The 27,516-nt window shown below is 42.2% G+C and overlaps 2 protein-coding genes across 10 annotated transcripts in view; one reads left to right on the top strand and one right to left on the bottom strand.

Moving 5' to 3' along the window:
- The window catches only part of SYK (spleen associated tyrosine kinase), a 76,443-nt gene extending 66,674 nt beyond the window's left edge, over window positions 1–9,769 (top strand). For all 6 annotated transcript variants that reach the window (XM_037901672.2, XM_007056784.4, XM_043546754.1 and 3 more), the window contains 5 exons: window positions 1,208–1,417; window positions 1,845–2,034; window positions 4,117–4,257; window positions 4,549–4,661; window positions 6,745–9,769. In XM_037901672.2, coding sequence (XP_037757600.1) covers window positions 1,208–1,417; window positions 1,845–2,034; window positions 4,117–4,257; window positions 4,549–4,661; window positions 6,745–6,817 — 727 coding nt within the window. In that variant the 3' untranslated portion in view covers window positions 6,818–9,769. The remainder of the gene's footprint in view (window positions 1–1,207; window positions 1,418–1,844; window positions 2,035–4,116; window positions 4,258–4,548; window positions 4,662–6,744) is intronic.
- A 9,620-nt stretch (window positions 9,770–19,389) lies between these two features.
- Window positions 19,390–27,516, bottom strand: part of LOC102938391 (tubulin polymerization-promoting protein family member 2) — a 33,818-nt gene continuing 25,691 nt past the window's right edge. For 3 of the 4 annotated variants that reach the window (XM_043547434.1, XM_037901669.2, XM_037901671.2), the window contains 3 exons: window positions 20,598–20,774; window positions 20,262–20,415; window positions 19,390–19,877 (listed from right to left, as the gene is read on the bottom strand). In XM_043547434.1, coding sequence (XP_043403369.1) covers window positions 19,695–19,877; window positions 20,262–20,415; window positions 20,598–20,774 — 514 coding nt within the window. In that variant the 3' untranslated portion in view covers window positions 19,390–19,694. Of the gene's footprint in view, window positions 19,878–20,261; window positions 20,416–20,597; window positions 20,775–23,517; window positions 24,393–27,516 lie in introns of those variants that run through there. The other variant, XM_037901670.2, reaches the window with a different exon arrangement.

Raw genomic sequence — 27,516 nt, 5'->3', positions numbered from 1 at the left:
GGGGTGCGGACTCTGGGGTCGGGCTGGGCATGAAGGGTTTGGGGTGCAGGAGGGTGCTCCAGGGCTATGGCGGGGAGAGAGGACTCCCCCCAGCTCTCTTTCCCTGCAGCAGCAGCTGGGGAGAGGCACCTCTCCCTGCCACAGCAGCTCCGGGGCTGGGGCTTGCAGGATAGGTGTCTCTCCCCTGGCAGGCCAGGTCGGGGCTGCGTTCAGGCCGGGGGAGGGGTGCCGCAGCAGGTCCAGGCTGGGGCTGAGTTCGGGCTGGGAGAGGGGCACCACGGCAGATTGGGGGCCGGGCTAGGTTGGGGCCAGGGGAGAGGCGCCCCCCCCTGGCAATAGCAGGTCCCGGCGCGGGTTCCCTGAGTGCCTGTGTGGTGCTAAGAAGACTGTGCTGTGCAACCGCACAGATTACAGGGAACTTAGGTCGGGACCCCAGTTGTTACAACACTGTGACATTTCAGATTTAAACATCTGGAACTGGTGAAATTTACGATTTTAAAAATCCTATGATTGTGAAATTTACCAAAATGGACTGTGAATTTGTTGGGCCCAAATTATGACCATTCACCACTGTTCTCCAGACAATGACTTTCCCATTCAGTTGCACATTCTCTAAGTTACAGCAGCCTTCCCTGGCTGCCCTATCTGCCAGTGTGCTGACTAGAGTCTCTGGAGTGCTACATACTCCTGGTTTGCCCCCAACACACCAGTCCCACCCACCCAGAACACCATATCAACCTGCCCCTTTACCAGGGCTTATGAAGTGGTCCTTGGAAGACAACCTTATAGGTATTTTCCATGTGCCTGCACCAGGAGAATCCTCCCCCAGCCAGACACAGAGCTTTCAGGGCCCCTTCATACTGCTTCAGGCCTTTTATCCAATGTAAAGGGGCCAGAGTGGGGATGAGGATCTTGCGGTTGTTTACAAGACCCTTCTCTTGGATGCGTGTGCATTGTTTCTATGATTCCTTCAATTCTATCTTTCATTCAGGTGTCTTCACCCATTTTAAGAGATACTCTTGTTACACTTTTTTGCCTTTCAGTGCCAAAAAGAATTCAAACATCCTAATTGTATCACCGCTTCTAATCTCTGCTATAAACCTAGAAGTGTCAATGTCAGTGTACGGTAACACTTGAGAAATTTGTGTGTATGTGCAAGTTAGAATTTTTGTTACAGGTAATCCCACAACTGGACTTTCTTTTATAGGGGTGCCAAGCCAGTAGCTGTAAAAATTCTTAAGAATGAGAATAATGATCCAGCCGTAAAGGATGAATTACTGAGAGAAGCTAATGTAATGCAGCAACTGGATAACCCATACATTGTCCGAATGATAGGCATATGTGAAGCTGAGTCCTGGATGTTAGTAATGGAGATGGCAGAACTTGGACCATTGAACAAATTTTTGCAGAAAAACCGGTATGCTGGCTTTGAGTATGTTTTATATTGTTTTATCAAAAAAGGAAACGAGATTGGTATGTTCTTTTTAAAAAAAAAAAAATTGAATACCAATGAAAATGGGCTCTTTTCTTAAATCTACAGTGTGGAAAGCTACTGTAAGACTCCTATGTATCAAACATTTTCTGATGAAACTGCCACGTTTTTGAATAAATGAAACATTTCCAAGTGCCCCACTGTCAATTGCCTGTTGATCTGAGAATACAACTCTTATTTTTGTTCAGGAACCACTTCTGTCATCAGTTTTAATTAAAGTTTATTAAAACATAAATGAACACGATGACCTATATGATGCAAGGAAGGTCATTTAATGAATTTGTACAGTAGCTCCATTAAAAGTCATGAAAATGAACTACTGACCTCTTACAGACCCAATTATGACTTTCAGACATGTCAAGGAAAAGAATATAACAGAGCTGGTGCATCAGGTTTCCATGGGGATGAAATACTTGGAGGAAAACAATTTTGTACACAGGGATTTGGCTGCAAGAAATGTGTTGCTAGTTACCCAACATTATGCCAAAATTAGTGACTTTGGGCTTTCCAAAGCTCTTGCTTCTGATGAGAATTATTACAAGGTAAGATTAGTACAAGGTATATGACTTTGATAGTGATGTGATTTTTTTTTTATGGAATGATTTTCAGTGGAAGTAGTTATTCTAAAAGTTGAAATACAGAACATATTTTATTATTTTGTTGCCTGTTAGTAGGTAATTAAAACAAAGGAATGGCCTTACTGAACTGTATAGAGCTGGTTGGGAAAAAAATTCAATGGAAATTTTTTTTACTATTTTCCACACACACAAAAAGGGGGCTCGGGGAATTTTCAGCCAAAAAGATTGGTTTTGGCCTAAAGGCAAAGACTTTTCAGATATTGTTTTTTGATTACAAGTCAAAGTTTTCTACGGAAAGCAGACACTTTCCTTGAAAATTTTTGTTTAGTCAAAAGCCCAATTTACTGTTGAAAAACAGTTTCAATTAAAAACATTTGACCAGCCCTAGAAGTGGATTCTACTACAGAATAGTGTCAATCCATTTGCATATATTTTGCATCCAAACTCTTTCAACATCATCAACCAAAACTAAACCTAACACTGTTGTTATTGAAATATCATGATTCATTTTGGGAGGAGGTTGAATGAAAACAGTTTGGTTAAATGATGGCTAAATAAATCCTTGTATAGAGGGACTGTTCAGTTCAGTTTTAAGTGAATTATGCTGCCTGCATCCAAAGGAAAGGAAATGACTGCCAAGTTTCATAAAAATATAACAGTCCTTGAGAGTCAAGGGAGACCTTTGGGCCCATCATATCTTCTTTTAATTCCCTTATCTTATATTCTGATTTTGCTGCCCCTGTTCCCAACACAAGAAGGTTTTGTCCTTTTTAAGCTGGAGCTGGTCTGTTGTATTTCCTGAAGAGCAGAATATCTAGGGCTAAAATGAGATCCAAGTCCCCTGTGGAAGCATTTTTGGATGAACTTATGATACCAGCCTCTCCCCATGTTTTTAACTGCTCTGTCTTTCTTGTCAAAACATCTCCAAGGCTAGGTGAATAGCCAGATATGCATGTGAGGCTTTGCAATTCAAATCATTCCTTGCCCCTGTCCTCTCCTCCTCTTCGTCCTACTCAATCGATTTATCATCATAGGTAAGTTAGGGCCAACCTGCGTGAATGCTACATGAGCGGTAGCATTGAGGGCAACGCTACATGAGCGGTAGCATTAAGAAAAGTGTGAGGATGCTCATTACAATTGGTGCTGGGGAGCCACAAACAGTAGAAATATGTTTTTAATTACAAGTAAAATGTTTGGGATCAGGATGAGCTCTTTAAAAGCACAGTTTGTTTCAAGTGAAGAGGGGACCTTAACTGAGGGCATGTCTACACTACCCCACTACATCAGCATAATTACTCCACTTCTGCAAGAGGCCGCCATGGCAAGGTGTGGACAGCACTTTAAGCCGATGTAACTTATGTCGCTCAGAGGGGTGTTGTTTTCACACCCCTGTGTGACATAAGTTACATCAACTTATGCAGTAGTGTAGACCAGCCCTGAGAGTCGATCACAAAGGTGCATTCCTCTTTCCCACTGAAAAGCAGAGTGGAGTTTCACAGTGACATTGCCTTGTGATAACTTGGTATTGCCACAGAATAGTGTTAAGAAATAACTTAATTAGATTGCAACTCAGTATCATAATGCAATGCTGTCAATCCCTATGCTGTTTGAGGCAAAAGGGAATCTCTGCTTGAGACCGAGTTCTGCCTTGAAGCAAGTATGAGCCTCAGGTTAATTGGGTATGTCTCAGGTTGTGCAACTGAGACTTGATATGAAAACCTTTATTTTTAAAAAAGTGTCAAAAGGATTGAGTATTAAATTAAACAAATAGCATGCAGCAGATGCCATTAAAAACATGACCAAAAATAATTTGCAGATAAATTTACCTTTACTGTGGTATTCCCGGTATTCCTATGCTAGAACATAGAGTGTGGAATACTGTGAATAGCACAGTAATAACTCCTCTGTGTGTGTGTGTGTGTGTGCATGTGTAAGCAATTTGATGGCATTGCTTTACATTTCTTCAGTTAACATGGCATATTTGAATTTTGATGATAACTATAATTGTTTCCACTGTCTGCTTTTTCTTTTGTGACTCATTTTTAGGCACAAAGCCATGGGAAATGGCCAGTCAAGTGGTATGCTCCAGAATGCATGAACTTCTACAAATTTTCTAGCAAGAGTGATGTTTGGAGCTTTGGGGTTCTAATGTGGGAAGCTTTTTCCTTTGGGCAAAAGCCATATAAGGTGAGTATTTTTCTTCAATTATGTTTTTGTCAAAGTTAGTGAAAAGTAATGACCTCACACATGTATATGTGCACATGCGTGCGCACACACATATCTGATAGATCCATTCTGCTGCAACAAGTGATTCTCCCAGGCCAAGGCAATCCCCAGCTACCCATTTGTGAAAGCTTGATGAAGCACATGGGCTATAGCGTGGCTCCGAAGTTTGCTGTGTCTACACCTTTCATATTCTAAGTGACAGCACAGATGATGTACTCTAGCTGCAACTGAGGCTTTATCGTTCTGTTTTAGGGAATGAAAGGAAGTGAGGTTGCCCAGATGATTGAAAGAGGAGAGCGAATGGAATCTCCTGAGGCTTGTCCAAGTGAGGTCTATGACTTGATGAAACTGTGTTGGACATACAAGTAAGTATAATGTGACATTTTACCTCCTGTTGATATTTCTTAGGCAGCTTAGCTTATATGTAGAAAGAAAACAAGAGACATTTGAAAACATACTTTCAGCTGATGTTTTAATTAGAAACAATGAGCTATAATCTTCAGGCAGTCCATCATGCTTTCAAATAACCACAAGTTGCTGTGGAACTATATGCCCTTACTATCTACCTATCAAACAAAAAATGTATCTGATTTCAAATGTCAGATTTTCCACACTGCTTAAACAAGAATAAGGCATAAAAATGTTCTGGCCAAAAAATAGGGTTTCATCAAAATCAAAATTGTTCACAGACAAATGTCACTTTTGATGATATTTTTAACAGATTTTTTGTTCCATTTCAATTTTTGAAAACAAGAAAATTTCCAATTATCAGATATTTTCCCACTCCCTTCCCCCTTGAATGCAATAGAATCACTGAAGTCTAGATTTTTTTCTACATTATATTCTCTCTCTCTCTCTTTCTTCTCCCCCTCCCCCCATCTTTTCAAAACATCCACAACTTTGGAAAAGTTATTAAGAGGCAAAAGGGGGGGGGGGGACTAACTTTTTTAAGACTGAAGTTTTGAAAAGTTACAGAATGGCTAAGTTAATTTCATTTTTCCACTCTATAGTTTTTCCAAAGTTGAAGAAATTTTGAAAATGTAAAGCACAAAAACCCACCCTAACCTGGACATTCCTTTTATTGCACTGTGTGATAAATATTCAAAAATTTGACATGTGAAATATTTTTACTTTGGAAAAATGTTTTTTAAAAAGTTCTTCATTTAGAAATGAAGTTCTATTCTGTAAAATAGAAACAACTTGCAAAATATTTTAAAATTCTGATTTTTCCTCCCTATATTTTGTCTACCTCCTATAAAATAAATATCAGACTGTATGGGGACTACAATGGCTATGCAGTCTTTTGGTGTCTTCAAATTTAAACTCAAATTATTTAAATTTATGCTTTTTACACTTCAAAATCAGCCATGGTGAGAAGACGGGTTCTTAAACAACTACTACAAATTCACTGTTCCCGCAAGACAAAACAAAAATCATATTGTATGCATCACAGGTACATTTCAAAAAGAAACAGTCTTCTACATATGAAAGCAGTGGGCCAAACTCTGCTTTCAGTTACATTGGCATAAATTGGGATAAGTTCCTTTCAATTTACATCAGTAAATAACTGAAAGCAGAATTTGGTGGATGGTATGTCATGGCAGGAATACAGTCCTCGTGAGCACAGTGCTTCTAGAAATAACAACAAACATAACGAGCTTCACAGAAATATAAATTCTTTCTTATAATCAGCCTGACTTTCTTCCCTGATTAATTCAATGAATGCCATAAACAATTATTGATCACATTAGAATCACTTCTCTCAGGATTAATTGCAAAGTCTTAAACACTTAATTATGACATCATTGAATAAATATATTATGAGAGAACTAATTATTATATCCGTGAAATAAATGTACCAGGGCAAATGCTAAGGACAGTGCACCTGTGCTTGAAAAGGAATTCTATACCCATATGAAGTAAATGGATCCATGTATAATGTAAATTTCATAAGGACTTGTTCTCAATTTAATCAGTTGCCTGAATTAATAGTGGGTAAAAGAAACGCATTCTAGCCACGTATCCAGGACCACGTTCAGAGATGAGCAGAAGCAACTCCAGGGCTGTGGTCATAGCTCTCATTATGAGTCAGATTGTGCACTGTATGGACTATCTTCCACACCTTACATCTGAAATAAATGAGGTAGAAGGTAAAGGGGAGCAGTTTTATCCTTTCGTGCACAGGTGTATCACTGACTCTGGATACATATAGTAATAGGTGATATATTGCATTGTCTAGATGAATGATGGGTTAGTTGATCTGGATGTACTTTAGTGTGACAATCACCGTTTGGTGTTCTCTCTGGTGGTAATTCTAATAATATCTTCACCATTTACATGAACCTTCAGCAAAGTCTGGGGGTATAAGGAGATGGAACAGTGGTCCAAAAGTCATTCCTTTCACAGCTTTCCAATTACTATACCGTCATATCTCTCTTCCTCTTACAGGATTGATGACCGACCAGGATTTTCTGCTGTTGAACTCAGACTACGTAACTACTATTACGACATTTCACATTAACAATGTGGATACTATGGACCTTATGCTCACTTTGGTCTGCTGAAAGCTCCCTTCTGAAAATGAAAGCCAAAAGTTTTAGCTTTAGAAAACATCATGACTTCAGTGTCGACAACATAAAGAGCTTCAGCAGTACCAAAGTTCAAAGCAAAGCCCTTTGTAATAGACGCCTTTACTTGCTTTCAGTGCAATTTCCGGCCCTGAAATATCTTTTCAAAAGCAGACATTGCTGCACTGTGTGCAGCAAAGACAGCATAATAGATCTTTAGAATTCTATTAAATTAAGTTTGTTTTATTTTACATACAGCCTTCTTGTCTTTGGAGGGAGGGATGTATATTGCAAATTCCATTTTCTCTCTTTCATCTCTTCCTCTCATGCATATATTTGAATACAGAGCCAGCATAAAAGCCTTGCTACTAATTTTCTCACTACTGTTATTTACCCTAAAAATTACTCAGAAGTCCCCAAGCTTTGATAAAGCTTTTTCTCCCAGTGAGAGGAAGGTATTGATCTTTGACTGTTTAATTCTTAGTTTATATCCTAATGTACTCTACCTGGACCACTGAAATCCTCTCAAGTAAAAAGCCCTACACTCCCCGGCAGTAATGCAAGGAGAGAGGAAACAGCATTTGTGAATCCCTACCGTGTGGCAAGGAAGCATCCATTCCCCTCTGAATTCTCCTCTTCCCCCGGCCTGCCCCCATTTCTATTCAGGACTCTCCAGCTTGTCTAGGGGAATAGTCATATATACAAGAGGAGTCCTTGGGGCATGCTTCCTTCTAGAAGAGGGAGTAACAATGCCTCAGTTAATGTTGCTCAGTATTAAACTTATTGTCTGTGTCTGCATTAGCTGAGAGAGCATAGGTTGGCCAGTGGAAGCATCTCCTTTTCTGTCTTACCTTTGTCCTCGTCCTCCGATGTCTTTTATGGATTATGTCTTTTAACAGACATCCTGATGTTGTATGCCAAACAGCTACCACCTCCTCTTTCAAATTCCTCCTCTTCCACAACGCGCTTCCACAGATTCCAAGGCCAGAAGGGACCATTGTGAGCATCTACTCAGAGCTCCAACACAGGCCATACAACTTCCCCAAAATTCCTAGGGCATACCTTTTACAGAGATCCAGGCTTGATTTAAAAATTGTCCGTGATTAGGGGATCCACCATGACCATTGGTAAAGTGTTCGAATGGCTAATTACTCCCGCTGTCAAAAAGTGACACCTTATTTCCAGTCTGAATTTGTCTATCTTTAACTTCCAGCCATTAGATTGTGTTACACCTTCCTCTGCTGGATTGACAAGCACATTATTAAATATTTGTTCCCCCTCTAGATACTTAATCGAGTCACCTCTTAACCTTCTCTTTGTTAAACTAAATAGATTGAGCTAGATGGCATGTTTTCTATCCTTGAATCATTCTCATGGTTCTTCTCTGAACCCCCTTCAATTTATCAATGTCTTCCTTGAATTGTGGGCACCAGCACTCTAATATTTTATAATAACGTCATTGCATAAAAAGGGAACTCTCAAGACATTTGAAGTGCAACCAGTTTTTCACTTCTCACTCTGCAGGAATCAGAGCATCCCCCAGCCCCAATCCCTTTATCCCAAGGGATCCATCTGCCTCAATTTCATTACCTTTGCCCTTCCCATAATGTTAGTGTTTGTGCTACCATTATAGCTTTCATCTTGCATTAGATTGTAAACCCTTCAGGAAGGAGTCTTTGTCTTTCTGTTTGTTTGCAATGCACCAAACTCTCTCTGGCAGTGTATAAAGATAGATAACAAATCATTCAGTTCCCCTCATTGTTCCCTATTGCCACTTTTCTCCAGTCTCATTTTAAATATTCCAAGTTTATCCTGATATGTAGCCTAAATTTTCATTCCCTTTCTTAATTACAGCCCCGTACTCCAATACTGTTTTTGAGCCTTGTATTCAATCCTAAATAATTATTGGTGTTTACACCTTCCAAATATATGTAGACTATTCTTATAAGATAACTAGTTCCCAAAATTAATTTATTGGCATGCACATAAATGGATGCACATTTTATTACTACAGGAAATACGGGTATGCAAAGGTAGTGAAGAATAATGTTTAAGGTTTGATATATTTATTTCTATGTATTTTCAGAACATATGTATTTTACCATGGAATTAACTGGGTATTCTAAAAGTTAATTTAGATGGTATTTTTGTCCTTTGAAAAAGAAATTGATTACACAGTGCCAATGTTTCAAACATAGAAGAGGGTTATAGAAGTTTGGTTTCCATTGTGAAATATTTGTAGGTACTGTAGATCTAATGTAAGAGATCATTTGTTTCTTTTTACTAAATTAATGATAAATGTCCTACGTTTTCAAAATTGACTAGTGATTTTTCAATGCCTCAGTTTTGAGGTGTCCAATGGAGGACATTGTAAAGGTACCTGATATTTAAAGACACTCAAAACCACGATTTGCTTTTGAAAATGAAGGCTATTTATCTTTATCCAAGTGGGACCAATAAATTGGTTGGTTTGAAAAGCTAGATATCTCAGCATCTGTTTTTCTGCATGGCCATGTTGTCCAGAAGTGGCCTCTATTTGATTTTTGAGCACTCACTTTTGCACAGACAATTTAGAATCTCCATGTGCGGTAATCCACCTGTGCATGAAAGTGGATGTAAATCAAGCACAAGTGAGATTTGAGTATAAAATCCCATCACCAAGAAGGGCTACAATTCCACATGCTCTCGGACCCTCTGAGAGCATGGCCTAATGTGACAAAGTTGGGGAGGCCCAACCTCCTCCCATTTCTTTTTTAAAACATTTTTAAAAGTGAAGAAAGATCCTGATTAGTATTATTTTATTGTTTTTTAGCTTTGCTATAAAAGCCTACAGCGTATGAATACAAAATTTTGTGACCTAAATGAATATATTATTAAACTGAAATTAAAGGTATTCTTTTGTAAAAGGTTTGGTTGTAATAAGAATCCTTTTTAAAAATATATTTGACTGTGATATAGTTATGTTTTATTTACTGTCTTCTAACCATTACTGATACAAGGTAGCGAATATGTATTTGTCAGATTACTGTGGTTGTTTATTTTGAGCCTGATTGTGATTCCCTTACTCAGGCCTGGTCTACACCTAAAATTTAGGTTGACCTAGCTGCATTGCTCAGGGCCAAAATTTTGCACCCTGAGAGACATAGTTAGGTCAACCTAACGCCCATTGTACATGCAGATAGGTTGCTGGAGGAATTCTTCCGTGCACTTAGTTACCACCTCTCGAAGAGATGTATTTATTACATTGATGGGAAAGTATAATCTCTTAAGATTATGATTTATGTAAAGCATTCAATATCATGTCAGTTACCATCTGTTTTAATCATTTGCATCTTGGTACTTAGTTATATTATGGTCCCACTCACTCATCCCCACTCATTGCTTACTTAAAGAAACTGAAAAGAACCAGTGTGTAGATAAACCCTAAAGATACCAAGAAATATACCAAGTGAAGATTTTTTTAAACTTGGAACCAAAAATAATACCCATAAATTTCATGAACTAAAATAATTACAGCTAGAACTGGTAACAGGTTCAGGCTAAACGCCTGAAACTGTCTGTTTTTATTTTTAAAAGGTCAATATGATATTCCTCAATCCGTTAGTCACTTAGAATGGTGCTGATCCAGCTGTAAGAAACACATCTTGCCAGCAGATGGCAGTGATTGAATAGATTTAATGCTGTTAATACTCTCTTATTCTCTAAACACCTTACCTCTTATTTTCTGTAACTACCTTTAATTTAATTTGCATTTTCACTTTGATTATATATTTAGAAAAAAATAAGTAATTAAATAAATCCATCACTTCCCCTACCATTGAAGTGCAGCCAACTCTGGGATAAAACATGACAGCTATTGAAGAGCAGACAGTAACAGACTGCACAAGTTAGGGCAAGAAGAAAAGGATATTGTAACCAAATGAATGAGAGTGGAAATCTTAGGCTAACTGTATGTAATTTCCTGCAATAAATTTTGTCCAGGAAAATGCACCTCTAATTCTTGCAAAAAGTATCCTGGGGTATTTTAATGACCACAGTGAAGGAAAGCACCTCAAGGATTACAGCTAGCCTTCAGGGCTTGAGTACTGACTCAGAGGGATGCATGCCACCTATTAAATCAATACCTCCCTGCTTGGAGCATCCAGTTGTTCCATGGAAGTCTCCCATCCCATCCAAGCACTATCCAATGTTGCTTCGCTCATGAATTTTAACAAAGCTGTGGCCTGTCAGTCTCGGGTAGCTTAGCTTGCCTCTAGAAACATAAATGAAAGCAACGGTATTAAATATCAATACTAAATTGATAGAATGTTATCTCAGGTTAGGGTAATAGTTATAGCAATCACCCACATTTCCCCTGTGCCTTAGCCCTACCTATTAGTTCAGGTGAAAAGCAGCTAGACACCTTAACATACACTGAAATATTCACTGAGCCTAGTCATTACCTTTTTGAATGGCTGAGAGATTGGCACATTCACCATTTCCCTTCAGTCTCCTCAGCTTTTCCACAGAGCGCAATGCCTTGATGGACCATCACACTCATAGCTCTCATTTCAATGAACTCTTTTACAGCCAGCAGGTATAAATATACAGATACCAAAGACTGCCCATCATAATAAATGCTTTACACTGCCATACGAGTAACCAACTTCAGTGGCAGCTTGTCCCTGCAAGAATGAGAATGGGTGCAAGACTCCCTCAGCCTGGCATCTCTGCACAAAGGCCAGCCACATTCACTCTCCTTGAATGTCCCTCAGGGCTAGAGGAACACCCTGGAGAGGATGCAGCACTAGCCTCCCAGTGCTTCTGCCCAGCGCCAGATGGTGGGGAAGGGACATGGAAGAGGTGTTGCAATGGCTGCCTTCCCCTTTTCAAAATAAAGGTTTAAAAGCACAGCAAGTAATTTGGCACACAGACAAAAACTACAATATTAGGAGTGCAGTTGCTTCTCTGAATGCACATTTACATGTCTGTTTTGAAGACATGACTGCACTACTGTGCATGCACATAAATGGTTTTCTTTTCCACATTTGGAATAATGTGGTAGTTTGTGCAATATTCTTTCTCTACAACAGCAGTATCACTAAAACCATTACGCTCATGCTGAATGGAAAACCAGGTAAAAGGAAACTTTTCAATTGTGCCCACTGTGTATCTGAAAAGTTTGCCCCCACCCCCACCCCCCAAAAAAAAACAAACCAAAAGCTTGCCCTCTTTCATTTAGCAACCACTTTTTTAAAAATCAGGTAGGGGTTCTGCACACTGCAATACACAGCGACTGTACGACACTTGGCAATGTAATTGTAAAAATCCAGGCCAAACAAGATATTGTATATTGCATGGCTGCTCCTGTCTTTCAGAATGCTAGGACAGCCCCTTTTTTCTTTATATATTCAATTGTAGGCTCTATCCTTGCTGTGCTATTGCAGAACCCTGCCTGGCTCCGGTACTATTTTTAAATTCTTCAATAGACTCTGACTCTGTCCGTCCACTCACAGAGAGTGAAAGGGCTTAGACACTATGGATTGTGAGTCCGGCATTCTTGACCCATTCATAGTTTTTGCATATATTGAGCAAGTAGAAGAAGTACTGATTCTTCTTAGTGATACAGTGCGGCACAATTTAGGTTAAAGGATGGATGAAGTATGGAGTAAGTCATGCCTCAGAAAGTCACCCTCAATTGTCTGATTGTATCCATTTTAATGCCAAACAGAACTTGCAGTACACACAAACACAAGTACAAAGTTCACAATTTGTTCCCAAAGCTTCCACAGCTGCTTCTGTGCAAGCTTTTTTTACAAAAAAAAAAAAAAACCCTCTTGAATTTGTTTCATAACTTTATACCAGGAAATTATTGTGCAATTCTTTTTTGTTGCGTCCAAACTGTTCCCTTCAAAAATCTGCCTATTGTATACCTGTATATTAAATTCCTAGCTGTTCAATTTGTTCAGCAGATACTTTGTGACAGTATATACTGTATACAATGCATACAGGCTGTAAAGTAATCCTGAAATCAAACCTCTGATTTATATTTCTGGAAATTTAGTAGCTGATGTGAACTCCATCTGTTTTGTAGTTCCTGAGTTCAGCAGAACTGCGGGGAGGGGGGGAGTTAAATGTTTTCTGTAGGAGTCAAAATTTGTAGCTTTCTTGTTTTGAGACAAAAGAAGATGCCGTTTCTTATGATCAGCTTTTTTATTCACAAGTTTATTTCAGGGCCTTGAGGACCATTGCCACTGTAAGCCAAGGCAAAAAGAGACTTTTCTGTGGTGTGTGGAAGAAAGAGTTAAATCTTAGTTACCAACAACACTAGAATATGAAGATTATCCTCAGAATACTGTTTTTGGGTTTTTTTTCTGTAAGAGCAGAGTTTTTGCATGGTCATCTTTTAAGAAATCCAGAAGAGCTGGAACAGCTGGGGTTCTAGTGTTTCCCTTTCCCCTTGACATTAGTAGAATTTTGTCCAAATGATTTTACCAGTCCAGCTGGTAGAAGGTCTGTGTGATGCTAGAAGAGTCTCTATCACTTGGGAAGAGTGACAGTTCACGGGCAAGGAGCAATTATGACAGAGGTTCCCTCTGTAGTTCCTGAAGGGATCTCCTCACAGATTGGCTCCACCATAATGGGGAAGGAGAGCACAAACTGAGAGGTCGTTTGTAAAGGCCCCCACACACAGAACACTCTGCTGTAGTGTCAGGAGGGCGTACTCACACATAGTTCTCTGCTTGTATTCTGTGGGGAGTGGGGGGTTGAGACCTCTCTCCTCTGGGATGGCTTGCGGCCCATTGGAAGAAAGGAAGCACTGGGCTGGAAAGGAAGGAGGCCCTAGCCTTCCCAAAGAGCACTGAGGGTATGCCCTATGGGGATGGCTTCTACCATTACCACCCAGAATGGGGCAATGGTGAGAGTGGAGCAATGGGTCTCTATGTGGGGGAATGCTATTACCCTTATTAGTTCCACAACCTCTGAGTCACATTGACTCCTGAACACTAAGTACAATATTAGGCAAGCAGAGCTGTTTCAGGAAGCAAATAAGAGAGCCAACAAAGTAGCTGTGAAATATTATACTCGTTGCAGTTGCCTGCTGACTGTATAAACAAAACACTGGTTTGCCCTGGAAAACAAAGTGACAAGAGAATGTTCTATGATTGTTTCATCTGGTGCAATAGCTTTTTTGGATAATGTCCTCATCTCTCTTAACGTACATGTACTTTGCTTGCAGTATTGTACAGGACATAATGTACTAAAACAAGCAGCGCTGAGGACAGATGCTGTGTGTTGACTATTCAGAGTTCTGCCATAAAATGCAAGGATGAGGCTTGTATTTTCCTCCATATGTTCTTAGTTTATTTCCCCTACTATTTTGAAATATTGTTCGTGTTTCTCTCTACTACATATTTTCTCCAAGAAAAATACATGGGTCTTCTCATCTTTGCACTCAGGGATCTCAAAGCACTTTACAACTATATGTTAATTGACCCTAACTACATAGGTTAGGATTATAGTAACTAGGTAATGTTTCTACCATGGCTGAAAATGTAACTGATAAGTATTTAATATATTTATACATATAAAATATTTAAAATTCAGATTCTATTTGCAGACAAATACTATGTAAAGATGGAGTTAAGGTTGAGAGCATATAAGCTCTTTGGGAAGGGGCTGTTTTTTGTTCAGTTTGTGAAGGGTCTAGCACAATGACGTCCTGTGACTAGGGGTGTTACAGTAATATAAATTAATAATAATAGGTATCAGTCATGTAGGCTAAAATCTGTTACAGAGCTGTGGCAATTATTCCTAAACCAAACATTATAAACCTGTGAAATTTGGAGTTAAGCTTTGACATTAAAAGATATCCAAATGTGTTAAGATATGGAAATACAGTTATGGCACCTAAACAACCTTAACTCTGCCCTGTAGTGACACCATGCACTAACCATATGATTATGATTAAGGCCTTTTAGTGATTGTGGTTACAGAGTTGATTAAATTTATTTTTAATGAGACACACACCCATTTTGTTTTGTCACTACAGGGCAGGTTAAGGTTGTTTAGGTATTTCTGTGCATTTCCATATCTTAACATATTGCCCCAGGCCTCCCACCTACACTAACCAGGAGTCCCCAATTCCCTCCTCACGCATGCCAAAGGGGAGACCCTCCATGACTGCTCCTCCCCCCAAAATGGAGTCCCCTGCATTTAATGTTTCTCTGCTCCACAGCAGGATGCAATTGGATACATGCAGAGGACCAGACCAGGCAGGGGCTAGAGGGCAGAGAGCAATGACAGCCCCAGGGGAAATCCTCCCCTCAAATCCTTCAGGGCTCCACTGCCTCCTTAACTAAAGTTTTACTGCCCCTCCCCTTCCTAACACCCTTGACACCTTCCCCCAGTTTAGGAGGGGAAGTCACATGGGGTTAGAGTCAACTGTCATGCCAGACGGTGAATGTGGGTAATGAAGGAGGATATTCAAAGGAGGTTGGTACATGCTGTATCCCAGTGGTTCTCAAACTTTTGTACTAGTGACCCCTTTCACATAGCAAGCCTCTGAGTGCAACCCCCCCCCCTTATAAATTAAAAACACTTTTTAATATATTTAACACCATTATAAATGCTGGATGCAAAGCAGGGTTTGGGGGTGCAGGCTGACCGCTTGTGCCCCCCATATAATACCCTCATGACCCCCCAATTTGAGAACCCCTGCTGTATCCCATATCCTAGCTGAAGTATTTGAAGCCTCTAAAGTTGCCAGCACTGAGGGACAGGAAAAAAATGGCAATAAGCCTCCTTTGTCCCCTGGTCATGCCCTGTCTCACCAGCCTGCCTGTGAAGGGACACTATGTAGCTGGGCATGCCACCACCCTGGCTGTGCCCTGTCACCACAGCCTAACACAAGGGGGCAGTGTGAAGCTACAGGTGCCACCCTCATTACCTTGGCAGTGCGTCATCTGTCAAACCTCGTACCAGGGAGCACTGTGCTGCATGCATTACTCCCCTCTCCACCCACTCCTGTTGCTTCTCCCCAGACAGATGCTAAGGGGGTGCTGTGATTCCTCAAGTGCATCACTTCATACCCTGGTCATCCCTGCCTTCCTAGATTACTAATAGGGGATTCTGTGTTGCTGGGACTGCTGCTCTTCATAGCCCAGCTGTGATTTGGCTCGCCCACATGGGCAGGTAGCATAGGCAGGGGAAGACTGTGCCTCCCCAAACAGCCTGGTGTGGCTCCACCCAAGTTCCGTGTCCCCCATGCTCCCTTCTGCCTGCTTCCATTCCCTTCCCATTCTTCTGTGGCTGAGAGGCTGGGGCCGGTGCACATAAGGCCCAGGGCTGGGACCGTGCCACCCATCCCACACTCTGGGTTGGGGGTGCTCCCACCACACCACCTGTCTGGGACTGGAGGGTGCTCCGGCCGTGCCATCCGCCTGCCCACCACGGGGGGCATGCGAGGGAGGCCAGCAGGCATGGAGGAGTGTGTGTTCTGGGCTTCAGCGGGGGTAGGTGGCAGGGGCAGGGCCTTGGCCAGAAGGGGAGGCCAGGAGCTAGCCTTTCCCAACAGCATGTTCACCCACTGCCAATACTCTCCCTTCTTGTTCTAGGGCACTGGTTCTCAAACTGTGGGTTAGACCTTCAAAGCGGGTCACAACCACGTTTGAATGGCGTCACCAGGGTTGGCATTGGACTTGCTGGGGCCCTGAATGGTGGGGCTCAGGTTATAAGCCCCCTGCGTGGGACTGAAGCCCTTGGTCTTTAGCTACACACACACACACACCCCTAGGGCATTGGGGCTCAGGCTTTGGCACCCTCACCCAGGGCCACAGGACTTGGGAGGGCTCAGGCTTCAGTCCCCTCTCCTGGGGTCGTATAGTAATTTTTGTTGTCAGAAGGGGGTTGTGGTGCAAGGACATTTGAGAACCCTTGTTCTACAGCGTGCATAGGTAGGTATGGGAGGAATGCATTCATAATCTAAATAGACATGATAGATTAAGGGCTATCTTTTCTGGTCAATTACTGATATGTAAACTTGGAGTAATGCCATTAACTTGACTGGAGTTACTGCACATTTACACTGGTATAACTAAGCTTGGATTTGGTCTGTTGGGTGGGAGAAAATAAGATTAGCCCAATTTTACACATGGGGAAACTGAGGCACAAAGCTTTAGTGATTTGCTTGAGGTCATACAGGAACTGTGGCAGAGCAGCTATAGGAGTCCTGACTTACCCTCTTGTTTATCATGTAAGAGCTCGCTCCCCATAAACAGCTGAGAAGAGAACCCAGGAGTCCTGATTCCTTGCTTCCCTCCTGTTCTAACTACTAAATCACACCAAAGAGTGGAATCAGGACTAAACATACATGTTTCATAAGCCCTATATTGCTACTGGATTGAAAAACTCTAGCAACCCCTCCCCTCTCTTTCCTCTATGAACAGAACCCATCTGTATTGACAACCCAGATCAGCATCTCCTCGCATTGGCTTTCTGCCATTCTCTGCAGCACTCTAGAGCTAGCTTCATTCCTGCTCCTTTTAATCTCTATAACTAGTGGGAGCTTTGATAAACATGATCCTGAAAATAGAGCTGAGGATTCCACCAGACAGCAGCCAAAACAGCATGGTGTCAGGATCCTGCACTGAGCTGGGCTGGACCTGTTCATATTTGGATGGGACTCCTCCAGTCCCGCATCCAGGTATTTTACCAGCTGTTCTGGCCCCTTGTAATCCTAGACTTGAGAGTAAGGTTGCCAACTTTCTAATTGCAGAAAACCGAACACCCTTGCCCCACGCCTTGCCCCAAGGTCCTTCCTATTCTCCAAGGCCCTGTCCCTGATCACTCCATCCCTTGCTCCTACCCCCCCCCCCCCGGCTCACTTGCTCCTTTTCACCGGGCTGGGGTAGGGGGAGCTGAGGGCTCTGACTTGGGGTGCAGACTCTGGGGTGGGGCTGGGGATGAGGAGTTAGGGGGGTCTGGGCTGGGGCCAAGGGGTTTGGAGTGTGGGAGGGGGCTCCAGGCTGTGGCAGGGGGTTGGGGTGTGGGAGGGGATGAGGGCTCCAGCTGGGGGTGCAGGTTCTGGGGTGGTGCTGAGGGGTTTGGGGTGCAGGAGGGGGGTCTGGGCTGGGGCCAAGTGTGAGAGGGAGCTCGGGGTTGGGTCTGGGAGGGGGTGCTGAGTTGTGGCAGGGGCATGGGAGGGGGTTTGGGGTGCAGGCTCCAGGCGGCTCTCGCTGGGTCAGTTCGCAGGGGCCCCTTAAATAGCAGCCACATCAGCACTGCTCTGGCATTTCCAGGGGCTCAGAGGCTGCTCTATCTGCCATGAATCCTGGACACATGGCTTGGCCAGTGCACCAAGGACAAAAGTTTATCTTGTTCTCCGGAATGCGGGGGGTGGGAGGGGAGAAGGGGAGTGAATTCCCCACAAGTGACACACACACATACCTCACTGCTGCCCCTGGCTTGCTGCGCCCCTAGTGTAGCCCAAATCACAGCAGCTCCAGGGAGAGAGTTGCTGCAGATTCCCTCCTCATCCCCACACCCTTTGCAGTGATCCCCAGCCCCTCTCCTTTTTCCCCCCACTCCAGCCACTGCCTCGGGCCTCCATGCCCAGCTGCTGCCCGGCTCTGCTCGGACCCGTTCCCAGGGAGAGCAGCCCAACTTTAGTCCTATGCTTCAGGGCAGCCCATTCGGGAGGAGACTGATAAGCCCACAGCCCCTTACCTTCTGGTTGCATGGTCCTGAAACAAGCCCGGCACAGCAGCCTCTGGGAACAGGCTATGGGACAGCCAGCGACAGCTCGCCCTGGCCCCCTGCCTTCATGCCAGCTTCATGTAATCCATGGGGAGCTGGGCTGGCTCTTCTTTCTGCTCCCATCGGCCAGGGGGCATTCTGCGGGTCAGGGAGGGGGCTGAAAGCAGTTCCTAAAGGCCACAGTGCCCGGTCCTCAGAGATCCACCCTGGCCACTGCGGCAGCTACTGCCCCGGATTAACACTGCTGGCTCCAGCCTGCAGCCAAATGCCTTTCCCAGCCTTTCTGCTGGGATACGTGCCCACCAGGGCTCGCACCACGCCTGAGCTCCACAGAGAAAGCTGCAGCAGGTCCCGTGCTCATACCCCCACCACCAACTGGACTTTTAACAGCCTAGTCAGCAGTGCTGACTGGAGCTGCCAGGGTCACTTTTTTGACTGGACGTTCCAGTCAAAAACCGGACACGAGGCAACCTTATTTGGGAGTCAAACACCCACACATACACTATTCCTGAAGGAATTCTGTGCCTAAAAATTCTGCACACAATATTTTAAAATTCTGCATATTTTATTTGTCAATAAATAAATGTGGAGGCTCCAGCATTGCAGTGGGATGGGAGATCACCCTGAAGCCACCCCCAACACAGAGTTGGCGGTGAGGCTGCACCCAACCCAGATAAAGCACAAGGCCTGGCCTGTCCCAGAAACACCCCAACCCAACCAGAACTAGCAGCTGAGTTCAGCACAGGGTAGGAGCCTCCAGCCAGGTCAACCCCAGCCTCCCGCACCCCCACAGTAATTTACCTCTCTGCCTGTTGTTCCGGGTGCCCGAATCAACACACCTGCAGTGCTGGGGAGGGGCACATGACTGCTCTTGAGGCTTCCCTTTGCTTCCATGTCAGAAGTCATTTTTTCCGCAGATAAGCAAAGAAATCTGTGAGGGACATGAATTCTGTGTGCATGGAGTGGCGCAGTATTCCCCCAGGAGTAACACACACAAAGAAGCCAAGGTGCACTGAGCATGAGATGTTTAATGGCCTCCCTCCTAGGCTACAGGAGATGACAGGGTGTAGGGCTTCCTAAGGTGCAGTGCCAACTCTAGTGTTTCTTGTCATAGGTGCCAGCTCCCTTGTAGGCCCCAACATAGCCACTGTTATCGGTCACGTCTTCACGTCCAGCTATCCCTTTCCCCTTGCCGCTCTCATCAAACCGTTCCTTGTGGGAGCCTGTGTATTTGCTGGTGTCTGTCAGTCTATCAACCCCACCAGCTGTGGTGGTTTTCTGCAAGAGACAGCAAAAGTCAGCAGAATTGAGGGTGGAGGTCACAATAGTTTCAGGCCTATCCCAAAGGTTGGGGCCTGTGTGGGGGTTGTACTGGGCTCATTCCTGTCTCCGGGGAATGTAATATCTCCATGAAACTCACATTAGGTTAGTTCCTGCCCTGAGTGGGGTGTTATATCTCTGTGGTGGGATGCCTCACATTATGCTCATTCTTTTCCTGAGTGAAGTGGGATCTTGGGCAGGTGGAAGGGAAGAAGAGCCCTCATAGCGGGTTCATTCCTGCCCCAAGTAGGGTCTGTACAGAGGGCAGGGAGATCTGGTGCTGGGGCAGGGAAGTGAGGGGGTGCCAGGTTAGGGACACCTTAGGGAGAGCTGGTAACTCACCGTTACACCCACGTTGGCTGGCTCTTTGCCCTCCATCAGTGCGTACACAGCCTGCAGGGCCTCCTCAGGAGACTTGCCCTTGAACCGCTTGCCACACAGTTCCTTCATGGCCTGCTGGAACTCAGCGAAGTTGATGGTGCGAGCGCCTTTGGTCCTGCAGTGAGAGGGGAACAGACACGGGAAGTTACCACTGGGCCAGGCAGCTGCAGTGGCAGCAAAAAGTCCAGAACATCCCCACTACACTCATCACACTGGGGAACGAGCTCTTCACCCCTCTTTGTTTTTCCCTTCCCACCCTTATCTGTTGCTCCATTCTCTTCTCCATTGCCCACTCACTTGACTTTGTTGAATACAATATCGACATCGGTGCTGGTCACGGCCTTCCCGTCCATCACACCACAATCCTTCAACATCTTGGAAAAGTTCTTGCCTGTCATATCATTGCCAGTGGCAGCCGTGTCACCATACGTGGCAAATTTACGGAAGGCTTTCTCCAACTCCGACATCCTCCAGCTAGGGAAAGAGGGAGACTGTTAGGCTGGGCCTCCCCACCAAGACATCACCACTACAACCCCTTCACCCTGAGACTACGTTGTTGGGGTCATAATGATATTTACATAAAGACAACTGGAATTTAGGAGTGGGGTGTCTGGGGAGAGACGAGAAATGGGTGGGCGTTATTTCTAGAGAGTTGGGATTTGTGGAGACGGAGTGTGTCAGTCTTATTCTATTAAAATGTATAGAAATTGGGCAGCCTAAATCCTCTGGACAGCTTTGGAAACCACAACCATAGTCAGAGCTCCAGCATCACACAAACTTTGGGATTCTACCCAAAGATTCCTGCATGGTCTGCTTTCTCCCCGCAGTGAATGAAGTTGGTAGGTCAGACCATAGCTCCCTATTTAGGCCCCTCTTACCATAGTATCTGAGCCTCACCACATCCCTGAATTTAGCCTCTGAGGAAGGGAATTATTCCCATTTTATCGATGGGGAACTAAGGGATGGAGAAATGAAGTCTGAGATTTTGAATGCTGTCTAAGCAATTAGGACATCCAATGCCCATTAAAATTAAATGGAGACTGGTTGTCAAATCCCCTTAGGCAGATCTGAAAATCCTAGTTTAAGTCTTTGGCTGAGCTTAAAATCAAACCCAGATCAATCAAACTCTCCCTCTCACTAATTCCCCAGACATAGCTCTATAGCCTCTTCTGACCGTTTGTCAATATTCCATTAATTGACAATTGATTCAGACTCAGGACTATTGGATTTAGGCTTGAGAGAGAAAATGCCAGGATTTTCAAAGCAATACAAGGGAGCTGGGCACTCCAATTCTGTTGATTTTTAAAGGGATTTGAGTGTCTAAGCTCCTTAGGCTTCTTGGAAATTTCCATCATGTCCTATCGACACCCACGTCCCTTCACTCACTGGTTCTGTCCTTCAAGTTTCTTTGGGGCTGATAGGGTTTTTAAAGTACTCCCAGTGCTTCCAGAACTCTAAGGAAGAACCAGATTGCTCACCTGGGTAAATCCAGAGACACTCATCTGAAATCCCAAAAGAATTTACTGAATGTAGTGTCTCTGGATTTAGTCCAAGGGATAACTAAAATCAGAACTGATCCCTTTCCCCTCTAATACTGACTCCTCATCCAGAGGCTGGGCTAACCTGAGTGGGCAGATATTCCTGGCCCTTTGTCTGCTTGTTGCGTGTTTCTCTTGGGAGGAGGTCAACTACATTAAGCCATCAGCACCAGAGACTGGGGTTTCAGGCTGAGCCACCTATTGTAACCTCATCAGTTATTTGTGATGTCATCACTTGCCCACCCATCTGAGCGCTGACATCAGTGTCACAGGGCGAAGGCTAAAAGCAGTGGTGGTATTTGGGGAACTGGGTTGAAGAATGAGAAATTTTTATACCCAACTACATATTATTTTACAACGTTATTTGGGAAAAAATTAGGAAATGGATTCCCTGCCCCTAATGCCAAAACCCTCAGAATGAAAGCCTGGCTCCATTGAAGTCAACAGAAAAACTCCCAGTGTCTTCAAACCCACCATCACTCATTCCTAAACACACAGAGAGCTTATCACTGCTCTTTACAGCCCAAACAGTTGGCAGAAATCAATCAAGAGGTGGCTTTCCTTGTGCTTCTGGCTCCAGCACTTACTGTCCTCGAAAGAGTTAGGTGAATTTCCAGAACGGTAACTTTGTAGAATAAAGCAGCTCTCTAAGCCAAAAGACTAAAAAACAAGAGACAGATTTTTTCCCTTCTGAAGTCACATGCACATGACGATTCATTTCGCCCATCTATGCATGTGTATTATTCCTACTAATGTTAATGGAAATAATTTGTGTGTAACAAGAGGAGAATCAATCCATTAAAGTTTATTATACTCTGAAAAAGGAATTTATACTAAAACTGAAAATAACAAATTGTTTGGTTCATTGGCAATTTTGAAAAGTAAACAAAAACAAATTTCAGGTTGGACCAAAAATGTAAATTATCTACAGTTCAAAAAGAAAAAAAAAATCATTTCAGGTTGAATGAAATGTTTTGTTTTGACAAAGTTGAAACCTAATGCTGAATTTTGACCAGCTTTAGACATTTTTTTATTTTTGTGAAAGATAAAATTACAGGAAATTTTGAAATGAAAAGTTATTACAAACCATAAAATGAAATGTTTCAAAAATGTCAAAATGAAAAGTTTAGATTTTTTCAGAATTTGTTTCCCTCCCAAAATGAAATATTTGGCAAAACTGACGCAAATTTGCAAAACATTTTTGTGTCACAAAAATCTGAATTTTTCTCCCCAAAAAGTTTCTACCAAAAATATTTCACCTGGATGTAATCAATACAATAAGTCCTGGGATTCCATGTTTATTATCTCTCAGTGATTCCAAATCAAATGTATTCACTTTACAAGTCAAAAGATTGCAAACTGAGCCTGGGATGTGAAAGTCAAGCGGGTTCTTTCCTTCGGCTGCATGTGCTGTAAGAATGGAAAATTTTCAGGCCAAACTCCATCCTCCATAACACACATGCAATCCCATTGTCTCTAAAATATTAGTTATAATAAAAGTTATTACTGAAGATATATTTGAACCTATGCCTAATGGTGTGCCAGAAAGAAAGAAACCAACTGCAGTTTGAAGGAGATCTTTTGACTGATAAATTGGGCAAAGTTGCTTTAGAAGTCATTGACAGAATATGAAATCCCCACAATGCTATTGTTATTCATGTTTCAGAGCAGTACTGCACCTCAGCATGTACGTTGGACGGTTGCTTCATGCTACAAGGAGAGTATAATCTGTACTTCAATGTAATGTAGTCAGCAGTCCTCTCCATGCCAGTTTAATCCAGGCTAGGATAGCCTGTGTGGTAATATTAGTTAGGACAGGTGACCGTTATTTAGTCCAGGAGCTAGAATATCAGAGAGAAACCATTATACAAGGGTTCTGTTCCCTCAGCATGCATGCGCAGAACTGGCAATTTCTAGATAAGCATTTCTGACAAATTTAGTCCATGTTTATGTAGCATAATACATGGGGCCTTTGTTATTAAAACACATATAAGTTTAACTTTCTGGATGGTGAGGAATATTATAAGGCATAAACAGTGCTCCTCTAAAATGGGAAACTCCAGACAGTTCACCCAACAACATAAACGTTTCCTATCTCAACCATGACCACCACTAGCACAGTGTACACTGAGCCAAACAGTACAATACTCCTCACTGTCACTTATGTGGAAACAGTTTTTATAAAAGCATTCCATTAGCGGCAGCCCCACACTCACATACAAGAGCAGAATGTGTCTGGAGTTGTTTTAGCTCTACAACTGAAAGCTGTATCCATTTTTTACTCGGCTCAGAGGTCTGGAAACTCACAGATAAGACCCACTTCTTAGTAAGAATAAACTGTGAGATGTTTCTGAGATTATAGTTGTGGCTTCAGGGAGTTTCACAAATCCACCTGACTTTGGTATTATTATTTATTAGGATTACAATAGTGCTCAGAGGCCATAGTCAGGATTGGGGTTCCACTGTGTTGAGCATTGTATTCCTTGGGTGTTTGATTTTATCTTTCCAGCAATGTTAACTGAACTGTTTGAAACCTTGTACAACCAGAAAGCTTCCTATTGGCTAAACATCTGAGGAGGCACAAGTGGATAAGTAAATTAACTATAATTTACCCAGAGAAAATGCCTGATCATGTTCCCAGTTAAGCCAATGGTAAAACCCATACTGATTTCAGTGGTGCAGGATCAGACCTTAAATTGAAACAAGTGCTTAGATAGTACCATGTAATGAATTTAGTAATATATTTGGGTCAACCTACACCTGATTGCTTAGATCTAGTGTCACCAGCATTCATCCATTTTAAGGCCAGAAGGGACCATTAGATCACCTAGTCTGACCTCCTATGTAACACTGAGCAGAGATTTTCACCCACTCTACCCTGTATTGAGCCCAATAACTTGTGTTTGACCAACAAACATTTTCCAGAAAGAGATCCAGTCTTGCTTTGAAGATATCGAGAGGTAGAGAACCCACCATTCCCCTTGGTAGTTTGTCCAATAGTTAATCACCCTGACTGTTAAAAATGTTGCCTTGTTTTTTCTTTGAATTTGTCTGAATTTAACTTCCAGCCATTGCTTTTTATTTTGTTTTGTTTGGCCTTTCTCTGCTAAATTAGATTAATGAGTTCCTTGTATTTTCTCCCTACTAAGCTACTTACACGCAGTAATCAAGCGAGCTCTCATTCTTCTTTTTGATAAACTATGTAGATTGAGCTCCTTAATTTTCTCAATGTAAGGCATTTTTTTCAACCCTTCAAACCATTTTTGTGCCTCTTTTCTGCGTCCTCTCCAATTTTTCAATATCATTTTTAAAATGTGGACACCAGAACAGGTCACAGTATTCCAGTATTGCTCTCATTTCTCAGTTCCTAGTCACACTTTCCCTGTTCATACTTCCAAGGATCATATTAGCTCTTTTTGTCACAGCGTCACACTGGGAGCTCGTGTTCTGTTGTTTGTCTGCTATGAGCCTAAAATCCTTTTTGGAATCACTGCTTTCCAAGATACAGTTGTCTATTCTGTAGGTATAGCCTGCATTCTTTGTTCCAAAATGTATAGCCTTGCATTTGGCTGTATTAAAACTCATTTTGTTTGACTAGGCCCAGCTTACCAAGCAATCCAAATTACTCTGTATAACTGCCCTCCTCTCCTCATTATTTACCACCCCCCCAATCTTTGTGTCATCTGTAAATTTTTATCAGCATTGGTTTTATATTTACTTCCACCTCATTGATCAAAATGTTAACTAGTACGTGGTCTACTCCCAATCCCTACAGAAACCCACTAGCAACACACCCAATGTAATGATGATTCCACATTGACAACTATTTTTCAAACCTGTCAGTCAGTCTGTTCTTAATCCATTTAACATGGAGGACCTAGCTGTAAAGAGCATCTTTTCTTGTCTAAAGTAGACAGATCACATGGCAGAATAATTTTCAAAATGTTCCAGGTACATTGCTTCAGTGAACTTACAGCACATCCAGGGCTTTCAACAAAGTCTACACAAGAGAGTGCAAAATTTGGTACCATGTAACTAGTTAAGTATTGAGCTGCTGCCAGCCTCTTACAAACTCGGTTTAGTGAGGTTTGAGATGAGAATCTCATGTGGACAGACACTGAAGACACCAGGCTGAGAACAAGTTAATGCTCTATTTCTGCCACTGAGAAGGATCACAAAAAAAGGCCCTCCTTTGTGACTTCTTTAAAGAAGTCGCACAAGGTCCACATCTCCTCTTTCCAGAGCAAAAAAAACAACTTTTTCAAAACTTTACAAATTATGAAGGATGCAGTAGTTGCCCAACCTTCAGCGCTAGGTAAGGGGATGAATCTGCACTAGTAAAATGCTTAGCCACTAAAGAAACAGTATAATTCAGGATTCTGTTCAAACACACAGTTATTCAGGAAAGTTGGAGGACAGCTTTGATATCATCGTGAGGATTCTGATAATCTATTTAAAGGAGACCCAAACATTTTGTAGAGCCTAAAAAAGTAAATAGTTAGGGCACTTACAATGCTAAAATAATGCATACATGCTATACAGAACACCAGAAATTCAGGAAAAGAGAAAGATTAAAGTATCAAAATCTTTAATATGCAAGAAGAATGTTTTTCTGCTGTTATGAATAAATTAATTCCAAATTACTATGTAGCTTCTATATTTTATGAATTATGACCATAATCACATAAACCTCTCTTTTCACATGCAGCTGTTTATAGCATAAATTCTTTTTAGTGCCATGATCAGAGAAATTGTTTGAATGAAGGCATTAGCACATTGACAATCCCAAGAACTGTATTAAACATTTGAAATCAATCAAAATGAGCTGTTCAAAGTACAGATGGACCAAAATCAAAAGTGCAGATCCAAGAACCTTTGAACTATGGAGAAGTCTGAAATCATGACGCAGACGTGGATGTATGTTTTGTGTCTTGAGCCTGTCCCTTGTTGAGGTCAACGGAACTGTATTTTGAGGTTGAACCTTAGCCTTTTTAAACTCTAAACAGAAACACCATTTACATAGTGTTTTACTTTTAATCAAAGTGAAGTACAGTGGAGTGATATGCTGTCCTATCTAGGAAGTCAATGATCATGTCTGCCTAGGTAAACAAATATACTATGTTTGATGCAAATTTATAGGAGTAAAAGCAAGATCATGAGCAGGGCATAATTACCCATTTTTATAGGAAAGGATTTATGGAGTTTTAGGAAGAGAAAATCCTAGTCTTAGAAAAGTGACAAACAGCTTGTCAGAAATTAAGATAAGGCAAAATAGATTAAACACTTAGTTGCTCCTAATATTATTTTATCTTATGGTTTAGAATTTAATTCTCATAATGAATTTTCCATTTATGTTACAGAAAATGAATTCTTTCTTAGACTCAGAGGTTAAATTTTAATTCAGAGGGGAAATTTATCATCACAGGGTTTGTAGTCCCTAAACATATGGGATTATAATGACAGTGTTTTAGTAGAAATTTTAAATCTGGGTATAGCCCTTCTTCATGGGCCAATCCCCTGGCAAAACTCTTAAAGACAGTCTTTCCTCGTGCTCTTTCTGGGTAGGAAAGCACTCCTCTGCCCTCGACGTAATGATACAGTGTAAATGCCACAAGATAGCTCATAGTGAGCAAAAAAGCCCCAGCCCAGCATTCGAAAACCAGTGTGTGGTACATGAC

Source organism: Chelonia mydas, chromosome 5, assembly GCF_015237465.2.
Source record: "Chelonia mydas isolate rCheMyd1 chromosome 5, rCheMyd1.pri.v2, whole genome shotgun sequence".
NCBI classification, from domain to species: Eukaryota; Metazoa; Chordata; order Testudines; family Cheloniidae; genus Chelonia; species Chelonia mydas.
This window is presented reverse-complemented; position numbering and strand designations above follow the sequence as displayed.